Source organism: Echinococcus granulosus (assembly GCF_000524195.1).
Source record: "Echinococcus granulosus chromosome Unknown EG_S00037, whole genome shotgun sequence".
Classification (NCBI taxonomy): Eukaryota; Metazoa; Platyhelminthes; class Cestoda; order Cyclophyllidea; family Taeniidae; genus Echinococcus; species Echinococcus granulosus.
The window spans coordinates 462,825-473,892 of NW_020170417.1; the positions used below are offsets into that span (position 1 = coordinate 462,825).

Sequence of the window (11,068 nt, forward strand, 5' to 3'; positions counted from 1 at the left end):
CTAGCGGAAGTCGGAAGTGTCACCAAGATTACTTCGACTGGCATACAGACGAGTCCATTCGCGAGCTGTTGAAGACAGAAACAGAGAACAGACATATTTTCTTACCAAATAATCCTGAAAAAGGACAAGACTTGCAACCAACCGGTTTTAATAGCTTGAGCCTCATCTGCTTTCCACTGACTAGCAACATCATTTGCGAGAGGATCATCCGGGTTAGGAGCACCCAAAAGGGCCCGAATCGACAGAAGCACCGTCCGGATTTGAAGGGCTGGACTCCATTTGTCTAAAGCAGGATAAATGGTAGCAATAATGACTTTGGCCGATACACAAGCAGCAGACTTGTTTAATTCAGTTAGGAGAACACCTCTACGGAAAAAAATTAAACAAAATCAACCAGAAACCGAATAACAGATGAAGGTAACCTTTTAATATGTCGAGACAAATGCGACCCAGATTGTCAATGTTCGGGTGATAGATTTTGGTTATAAAAAGGCATTTGGGAGCAGCCATAGGGTAATCTTCTGGAAGAAATAGCTGTAGTTTGAAAAAACCATTCTCATATGGACAATCCTTTGGGCCTTCGACAATGACATGAAAATATCGAGCGTTCGAGTCATCAATTGCTATCTTGATGCCATCGACAGGCTCCTTTTGGAGTCTTTCTGTCTCCTTGCAAGAGGTTGTAACTTAGAATCACGCCTACCTTCTTAATGCGTGTAGGAAGATGTCCACTCATGGCGCACCAGTTAAGACTGGAAGATTTACAAACTAACCGCCAACTTCCAGCTTTAGCTGAGGACTTAATAGACTAGCAGGAACAGTTCTGTATGGTACTCTGCAGCATCTAAATACCCCATTCAAAAATTTTAATTAAGAGAAACTATCCTTTTTATGCATTATAATGAGGAAGAGAAGAACCTACCCCTAGTATTCCACTACAGAACATAATTTGCATATGCACAAGTATTATCAATGACGATGGTCTTTCCACACCTTTAAGTTGCTTTGATCTCAGCACTATTTTTTATTTAAGAATTTGGGGGTGCTACTTAACTAAGAATGAAGTCATTATCAGGTTAGCTCACCTTACATAGCTATCCTTACGTATCGTTGAGTTTTACAATGTGTGCTCAAAGAATATACTGAAGTTTAAACTTGAACCATGTGTTTTAGATTAGTATTCTACAAATGGATCAAATTTTATCTTTCGAAGCAAATCGTACTAATAATTTATTAAGTCGCGTTATGTTTTGCCGTGCATTAGCACAAAAAAGCCAAATTTTTTCTGTTTCTTGCAAAATTTTGCGATTAGCCTTGAGTCGACCTCTCAGTCCCTGCTTACACCGTGATTGGTCTTATCGCAAATGATCACGTTTTGGTGGCTACGCTTAGCGGCTGCCTCTGCATTTTGATCTAGCCTGCTGGTGGCGTTTATTGCTCCTTTATCATTGATCTCAAAAATACGTACCCAATATTTTAGGGCGTCAGATTTTATCACCCGCTCTGAATAATCGGAACAATTTAAGAACTCCGCAGAAGTCTCCGTCAGTACCTTCAACATGTGCATTAATTAGTTTGTCATCTAATGCCTTTAAAGTATATGTGTTGCATTTCGACCTTTGCAAGATAGCGGGATCTAAGAAGGATTTTATTTTATGGGGACCGAAGTTGGCTGTTCAACTTCTTCCCAGAAATATGTTTTCCAAGTATTTGTATAGACATATCGTTAGGCTCTTTATGTGTGACATCCATTTAGGAATTTCTATCTAGGTATAATCATCTCGTTTGCCACAGGTCTTTGTCTAGTCTGCTGACTTGGCTGTTTCTCATTTCATAATTCCCTCTTTATTTAAACCCCATTTTACATGGAGAACCTTTAAATATGCTTCTGCACATCTCATTCTCCTAACTTAGCTTCTGTCTTGTTTCCATACGTAGGTCATGTTACCTCGTCAAATCTTTCGTCTCCGTCGGTTCACACCGATCATTTCACTACTGCGTCTAATGTCAGCACCTTCATCTCTCTGGTGAGCTCTCATTACGTATCCTCATGGCTTCTAGTCTGGTACCTATTGGTCAAGCTCAGCCCTTGCAAGAATCGTCCTATGAACCAGGCCAGTTAATCCTGCATCGACACTTTGGTTGCCGTGGCGTCATTCTTCAATCCTGGTCCGCTCGTCTCTTCGACAAAAACCTAGCTCTGGGCGCTGACCCATCCGCTAAATCGTAGGTTCCATTTTGATCAGGGGTGTAGACTAGACTAGTACTCAGGCAACTCACCAAACGATTGAGGAGGGGCCGATGCCACAGCCTCCGTCAGAAAGCGGGCGCTCTGTGTATGGGTATACTGTCTTGTTAGATAGTCAGGATGCAGCCTTATGTGTGAGTCCATTTCTTTAACAATCTACGCGTACATTTTCCTCTGTTATTGCATGACTATAGAACTCCTCTCTGGTTCCGGGCATCTCATTTTTACCGGATGATGAGGGTCTATTCAACACAATCTACATGATGACTGGTGCGTTCTCGATGTTACTTGTTTTGTCTTGATGAAATAGAGAATTGTTGATTTTTTGGGTGAGCTCATCCAATTAATCTTTGAATTCAGTTGTAACGCGTAGGTTATTCTCGAAGATATTATAAGGTGAAGGCATTTAGAAGTGGCCTTTTCAAGCACAAAAAATCGGGGCTGACTTGCTGTTAGTTCAGTAGCCAGTCTCTGAAATATGCAAATGAAGTGCCTCCCTGCCTTCTGTCGCACCACCCATGATCATCATTACTTCGATCGTCACAGATTTTCCAGTATGTTACAATCAAAAGCTAGAGAGCAACAAACATCGTTAGATCACTGCCCCTATGATCAATGATGTTAATACATATAGCGTATTTTGACAAATTCCGGGATACTTTCCATCAAGCAAATTCTATCGAGAAGGGCTATTATCCTGTAGAGTAGATGATTTCCCGTTGCTTGCATTCCATGTGGTAATAGGTTTTCTTGTGGGCCCTTTTCCAAAGACGTGGTAGTTATCGCATCTTCATGCTAAGAGTGCAAGCATTTATTCTCGTAGAAATATTATTATCTGTTTTTAAAGCCAGTCTTTACTTGTTTAAACCTTTTCTCAATTCATTGTTGTCTATTTCTTAATCAGAAATACTAGAATTTGTTATTTTTGTTTCTAGGCATGGACTACGCCTTTCATGATGACATAATCCCCTATACCTCTAACAATGTCCTTCCCCTAAAAAACGAATATTTTGAGGAATTTATACGCTTTGACCCCAATAGAGGTGGGCTTTTTGTATCCATAAACATTCTTCGCAAATTTTTACGCCCTTTTTGGTGCAAGTTTTGTGTTGAAGCCCGAGAAACATTGATCATATCACGTTTTGAGTGGAGTGTAGAAGCTCTTTAACAGCTTCATTAATGCTAGTCACCTTATGGCCTAGACTTATTCTATATGGTCAAATGTTGTCATTGAAATAGTTAACATCAAAAAGAATCATTTTTGTCGCTTAGAGCCCCGTTTTTGTCCAACTGATCGCCTGCAGCGGTGGTTGGAGACTCGGCAGTCTAGCTTGGAAATGAAGACTGTGTATCGGGAGACTACAGAAGGAGTTCGTGTCACCGTAGTTCCCTTCCTCATGGGACAACGCAAGTTTCGTGTAGGTTGCTGGTACTTCTCACTGACGTTTGTTTCACTTCTGATGTAGTTAACCATTGGTGCATGTTTCTTGAGGTAAAAGTGGTGCATTTGCTAATACGTGTATATCCCTATGAAATGGGGAACTTCTCCATTCTCGTTGAATTGAAAAAGATGAAGTCGAATTTCTTGTCTTAAGGTGACTCGGATTTTCAATTTCGTCATTAATCCCATATGAGAGGAGATATGCCATTTATTAATGGTTTTGCTTTTTTGAATCGATTTCATGATAGCAAAAAGACATTAATGTAGGTTCAGAGAGGTATCTTCTCCCCCTACTTAGTTGTCACTTGTATTTTTGGTTCTTTGGTAAATGTATACAATCTCAAAAACGTAATATTTGACTCATTATTTATTCTTCTCCAATTGTAGTACTCGGAGAAGACTCAAAACTACTACGTAAGTTTGCATTTTTCACATAGCTTTCAGGTGATCAAAAAGTTCATGCAGTTTTCGGCTTATCTCGCTACAGTGGCTTGGTATTAACCTACAGGGAATTACGTAACGCATACGGATGTGTATATGCATGAATTATGAAGCATTGTATAGATCTACGCTAGTTTGTTTATATTCCTTATTTTGAGCTCCACTACCTTCCTCTCATTTTTAACCCGCAAAGTGGTAGGCGAAGCTGGTGGATGTGCTTTGAGATCATGTGCTTTCAAACCGAGTGTAGCTCAAAAGAAATTCCAGTTTTTACTCTTATAAGGTGAGGTGGGATTCCATACCCGGTGCAGCAAAACTTACCCTTGGAAGGACTTACACTCGAGGTTGAGAGGTGAGATACTATCTTGTCTCATCCTTATCCTCCGTGTTTTCCTGATCAGGGCTTTAGACACTCACTTGGGAAATATACTAAGCTAGAAACGGATGTGGCAAGAGCTGAATTTGTAGTTGATTTTTAAAGACGGCACTTTATAAAAGTACATTTCATGATTAACTCGTGTTTTGTTGGAAAAGGGATTAAATGCTAGGTTGTAACTGTGACTACTTAGACGTAAGAACTCCTTTGATGAGTATTTTGCAGTTGTATTTATGAAGAATCAGATGAATTTTTTGATTCTCTAATGACTGATTTGAGTATAGTCAGACGTTTTAACTTTCCTTCCGTGTAGTGGCGTTACCTGATTCGCCTAGAGAATTTGACGGACGAGTGTCTGCAGCTGCGAGAACGCTTCTGGAAACTTTTTTCCATCAATGGTAGCCTCGAATCCGTCTCCGGCAAAGGCGTCGTTGGAGTGGTGAGTGACTTACTACCTATGCTACTTAAATGAGCAACGTTTATGTGAACCTTTTCCCACTATTTTAGCAACCCCTTCTGCCTGTGCAGAGTCCAATCTTTCAGTACCACAGCCATGTCCAAGTGCCAGTTCCGTGGGCACATATGTGGGGCCAATTTAGACTGGAGAAACGCAATGGGACGACGGTTGACGTGAAGATACCTGTCTTCCCACTCTGTGTTAATGGTTTTCAGGAGGACCATGGTGGTGGGACAACAGACTCTGGTGATACCACGAAGTAGTCCTCTTGTTTAGTTATTCTTTCTACCGACGATTTAATACTATGGAAAATTGTTCCTTAAGTTGTCTTTTGCTCATGTTGAATACCGTTAACGTACGAGTTGTCTCGATAAGGCTGTATTTGATTGGTTCCAATTTAATGAGTATCAAAAGATGTAGTTGGAGTGGAAGACTGCCATAATCTCTGCTCTCGAAACACAAGTGCAACGTTTTTCGCTCAATTGTCTAAGTGCTCCCTAAACCAGTATTATATCGAGCTTTTATCTCATTATGACATATTATCGAAAGCTACGATTGGTTATTTTTGGAGATTAATGGGAGTTTACCTGATTGTCGACGCTTTCGGAATGTGAGAAGTCCGGTCGCGGTATAACCCGCCCTCCAACTGCAACAGCTTGACAGTTACATGATCGCAGGAATCTCGACCCTCGACCTCCCACAAACCTCTTACAAACATCACGAGTAAAGTTTTGGTGAGGTTGCGCAGCCTGGTAGTTCGGTACCCTTTTGGCTCTTTCTGGGTTTAGAGACCTTTGCTAGACAATTACTCCTCTTAGTGAGTAGTCATATATGCATGCTAAATACACAAGGCGTCACAACTCGTTTAGCGGTTAACAGCTAAAACCGCCAGACGAGATGGGGCTAAGAAGTAGTTTCTGTAGATTTTACCATAATCAGGAAATTGTATTTTTTATCAAGTAATCAAAAACTTTGTGCAGTTCTTGCCCTTATCTTGCTATAGTGACCTGTTGTAACTATTAGGGACTTGCAAAATACACGGATCTTTGTGTATGCGTGCATCTGCTTGCCGCGATCCCTCATGGGATGTCGAGTTAAGTTGGTGGGTTTACCTCAAGGATATTTTGCGGAATCTTTTCGTCACATATAGTATTGAGGAGGGGAGTAGGTGAAGTAGGAGAAAGTACTATCCGGATGGATGCATTACTCCCAAAAAGGATCTCCATCCTTGATAATAGCGAAGAATTGCGTACTGCTATTGGCAGAAGCAACTCGTGTGCACCCATGTCAAATGGGAGGAAGTCGCGAAAGGCACTGGACAAATATGTTACACTTGCGGCAATAAGCTTCCAAGACTATCGGTTGTCTGCGGGTTGAATGACTTGGGGTGAGAAATGGCCTTTGTATTCCACCGTTGACTATGTCCAAACTATCCATTAGCTACTTACCTCAACTTCTACGGCACCAATTTATGCCCGAATAACTACGTTAGATTTGAATGTGGTGGGCTTTCCTTACGGTTAAAAGTGCAAAAACACTTTGGAAACCATGTCACCTGGGAGAAAACTTGCTTTAAAAATCTTACTATAACAAAATACCACCCTCGAATCGTAACCATCACTTAGTGTTGGTAAAAGTAGATCAATGGCGAAACTTTGCCCTTTCTCATACCTACCTCTGCTCCGAGATTATTTGAATGAGACGACTGGATTTCTGTTAAAATAATGTAATTTCTTAAAAGAGGTGTACAAATAGTAAATATTCAATAAGAAAATCGGGATTTGCATTTGCTTGAGAGATTGTTCATGTTGTCCATATCGCCATTTTTGTCAAACTCAATGGCTTATCTTTCAAGAGACATGATCTTCCATCTTTTATTGAGACGATTTGCCAAAAAATATTTTCCAATTTTGGGTAAGGTGGGAGAATCCAAAGGGAATGCCTTCTGGTTCATGCAAACTAAACATGCTGTTAGTGGCACGAATAGGCACTCTTGGAAATCCCCGAAAAATATCGCATTTGCGGAAGTGGCATTGAGTGCAGATGCCCTGTGGATTTCAGACGAGATTATTTTGCAGCTTGTTGCTAAAAAGGTGTTTTCATTCAAATATATATCACACAGCCCCCTCGCTGTTTTGACGACCTTTCAAGGCGTTCCAGTGAGGGAATTATTTATTCGTATGCTAGAGGTGATTAACACTTTAACTTCTTCCTATGCCTGGCCTGTGAATTTCCTTGATAAGATCGCATTTTAGATTAGGGAACTAAAATTAGTCGTTCACGGAACGGTACGCTGAAAACATGGCAGCAAGTGCATATTTGCTTCAAGGGTAATGAAATTCGTGATATGGAGCTGGTTTATCTTGATGGATTTTGAGTTTGCTGAGCCGTCGTGACTGCAAAATTTGAGGTTAAAATTTCTCATTTCTTGTTTTGGCCGTAGTTTGCATTATAGAACGACGTAATTCAATATGTCGCCAGCTGATAGAAAAAATACTCGTGGGTGCCCCTCTTCTGCTACCAGAAAGCTTTCTGAACAGTGAGGCACCAGCAGATGTATGAACTGCAACTTAATACTCTAAGAGGTACTGATTTGGGCCAAAGTAACGGGAATATTGTTCTGCCAATTTGTCTGCTACCCTCCGTTGTAGGTGTCGTCTGAGTTAGTTAAATCTCAAAGCTAGCACTGATTACTATCCACAGTCTCGGAACCTCACACTATCAGATCCATCTGTTAGCAAAAACAAAAGCCACCGTTTCATCATTTTGGGTTGGCAAAGCTTCTTTGCCTCAACAAATTTTGCTGTGTAATCCACTATCACAAGTACATAGTAGTTTCCTTTCTCAGTATTCAGTAAGAAAGCAGCAATTTCAGTGCCCGTTCTCTCTGCCAGAGCCCCTACGATGCCTTTTTGACCTTGTGTTTCCTTTGATTCAAGTCAACCATCTGCAGCTGTACCATTGGTGTGGATGATCAGAATGGCTAGTGGGGCGCCCGACTCGAAATAAGGTAGTGCTGAAATTAAACGCAGAGAAGAGCACTTTCTTAGCCCCTCGAAAGCCTCATCATGTTGTTTCACCCACTTCGCATTTTTATTGGTCTGATTTTCTGTTAGCTTATGAGACGAACTTTAGATTTTAGCAGAGCTTTAAAAATTGTTGCCATTAGCTCTCTTCGCCCAGGCGGCTTCAGAGTTCTGCCTATATGGTTGGTGGTGGTCACGTCCTGAACTTATGCGCGCGGTCTTGTATTGTGATTCCCAAAATGTTACAGATCATCACAGGGACCAGAATTTTCGGCATTTTATGGTAGGAACATGTTCAAGTTAAAATTCTAACTGTATCCATTTGTTTTGTCACTGAAATCGGCGCTTAGTAGGACTGCACTATAAAGTTTTCAAGGAGTAGTCTGATCAGAGATTATCGCATAAATGACTGAGAAGTAGACGTGACAGCAGCCCACTGGCCAATATTTGTTAGTTAATATCCTTATTCTTAACCATTTTGAACCTTGTAAACAGTCCAAGGAATAAGTGATTTTAGGGAAAAAACGTCTTCCTTCATTACTACATCCATTTTTCTACGGCTGATGTACAGAAGAAGGCTTCCGACTCTATACTTCTTAACCACGATCCGTGAGACCCGTGGTAGCTCAGAGGATCATACGCACTCGTCCTTGAGCTCTATATTGTTGGCAGCAGTGCCCAAAATCCTAGTCAAAAGAGTAAATGCCCGGGGTCATTTGGAGGGCAGACCAACCGTTAAATTCCTAAACACAATTTTAAAGGCGACGTGGAATACTGGCTTCAACCTACTGGTAGGTAATAAGCAATTAAAGCCACAACAGATATAAGAATGTGAAAACGTTCATGATGAGACAGTTGGTGCTAGTGATAGGGAGAAACAACGCCTCCTGCCATCTATAACGCCTAAAATGGGCCTTACATAGTCTACTGTGCATCAGAAAACTGTAGAGATTGACAAGGCGAGGAGGATGTAGAGTATTAAGCACACTAGACCGTCTTAGTTAGAGGTTTTGCTTTACGATAAATGTATTTGCGAGTAGCTACCAGACTGAGATGAAATGATTGTAGAACGAACCGTGCAACCTTGAGTAAATTGTGTTCTTTTATGCTCAGTAAGGAGATAGTAAAGAAAAACAGGTGAATGGATCCACAAAAGCATGGATAAAGCTTTCAAGGATTAGATATGATAATGATGTGGGGAAGGTGATATTCTTCTTCACATCTCTTTTTCTCCTCAGCACCAACCTTCATGACTTCCAGACCAATGAATGACTATGGCAATTTGGTTGTATCATTATTTTGAACTAAATGCAATGCACTTCTGTTTGAATGGACTAAGCTCGGGGCCGAGAGAACGCCAGCGATTACCATGAAGAAAACGAATACAGATGTCTCCTAAATGCTTGATAGCTCAATAAAAAGCTCTGGTTTAATAACACTTAATGTGGCCTACGAACCAATCCTTTCCATTCAAGGGTTCAAAATAGAAGGCTGAGGGGAGAAAGGATGAAATTACTGCCTAACAAGCAGTGTTTAACCTAGACGTTGACTCTAAAACTAGTTCTTGATTAATCAGTGCCAACTAACTTTGGGCTAAGTAACATTTGCTTTAAGCTTAACCTAGATAACTTTTTAGTACCTAAGTAATGTTACCTTAATGCCAAATCTCCTCCAATCACATGTCATTGCTTAAACCGATGTCACGTCTCCTATCGCCTCAGCCGCATGGCGAAAATATAGAGGTAGAAATAATGCAAGAAAACACTAACAACAAACTCAAACCTATCTCGTTTACCCCCCATCTGAAACATGTTTGATCTCAGGCGGTGATTACGAAGACGAAAAACTGAGAAAAAAGATGAGTTAAAACACCGAAATTCTGCTGTGCAAATTCTTAAAGTCCTGTTATGGCAAAACTAAATTGATATTTTTTACTCAGGCGGAACACTCGTCGAACGACCTAAGCAATTAAATGGCCAGGAACGGCAGTTATTAAATATTCTCGGAGAAGATGAATATGCCATCCAAGAATTGTTAAGAAGTGGTTTGAGCATACTGAAGAACTGCTAAAGGATTCCTTATTCACTAAGGTAAATTCTTCATTACTAATAATGAAGAAGCATTTGAGACGCGAGCACGCAGAGCATTGGTGAGGACAGTGACATCGCGATAGCGACACCTTTGATCAGGGACTACAGAATATCTACCTATATCTGCAGAACAAAACGCGATAGTGGATTAGTGTCCAGCCAACGACAGTTTCCCATCTACTGTCAAAAATAATTCATCTCCACACTGACGATTTTTTGGCGTAAATAATAGCTTCCATGGGCAATCTTTTGGATTACAACCACAAAACGCGCATGGTGTAGCAAGCAATTCCAAGCAATCTTCTAAACCTTCCATTTGCAAAAGCACATTTTCACGTCAACGACAAAAAGATGATCATACTAGCTTTAAGACAAAATCAGTATTCTGTTTCGATGTCATATCTTTCAAGGCTAAAATTCTGAGCTTTTACTCTAGTCGGCACCACTAATCCACTTTCTACAAACGTGAAAACATTGTCTCTGAAGTCTATTCCTTTCCTTTGGGAGCTAAACCATGGAGCTTCGTTAGTAAACAGCTTCTTTCATAATTATCTTATAAGCAAAAGTAATTCATGCACATGGGGCGACATCAAAAATTGGCCACAATTTTCCACGATCCTGCCTTCTCAGCTGCTTGATGGACGGTTGATGTATACAGCGGCAGAATGTGCTGATGTCGCTTCTCACGAGACAAAGGGAATGATTGGAGCAAACTTGTTAACATATTACAGTGGTTGAAGTAGGCACCTATTCGATCCAGTATGCTTTTCCATCCAAAGTGGCACAAACCATCAGCATATTCCTTTCCTATTAGAGACGTTGTTCTTTATAGTCAAGAAAGGACTTAGCTCTGGTCACTTTTTACATTTGTCTTGATTGAATACCAAGGATTGTGTTTGGCGGATACAAGAGAAACTGCGAGCGTGTCGGTCTCCCTCTCTTCCTCTCGCATCCCGCTCACGTTCACCAAATCCCATCAGATTGTTTAG

At 40.7% G+C, this 11,068-nt stretch overlaps 2 protein-coding genes across 2 annotated transcripts; one reads left to right on the forward strand and one right to left on the reverse strand. All coding sequences in view use genetic code 11, as the record gives it.

Moving 5' to 3' along the window:
* EGR_05250 (Ubiquitin-conjugating enzyme E2 N) lies at positions 1-736 on the reverse strand (the record flags this gene model as incomplete). The annotated part of the gene is made up of 4 exons (XM_024494499.1): positions 1-65; positions 143-283; positions 423-669; positions 704-736. 4 exons carry the CDS (start codon positions 734-736, stop codon positions 1-3), a joined length of 486 nt encoding a protein of 161 aa, XP_024351120.1.
* Positions 737-1,655: 919 nt separating this feature from the next.
* On the forward strand, positions 1,656-5,226 carry EGR_05251 (Polymerase delta-interacting protein 2; the record flags this gene model as incomplete). The annotated part of the gene is made up of 11 exons (XM_024494500.1): positions 1,656-1,667; positions 1,939-2,027; positions 2,062-2,226; positions 2,265-2,382; positions 2,443-2,518; positions 3,184-3,291; positions 3,521-3,666; positions 4,077-4,103; positions 4,414-4,474; positions 4,842-4,945; positions 5,014-5,226. 11 exons carry the CDS (start codon positions 1,656-1,658, stop codon positions 5,224-5,226), a joined length of 1,119 nt encoding a protein of 372 aa, XP_024351121.1.
* Between the last annotated feature and the right edge of the window lie 5,842 nt (positions 5,227-11,068).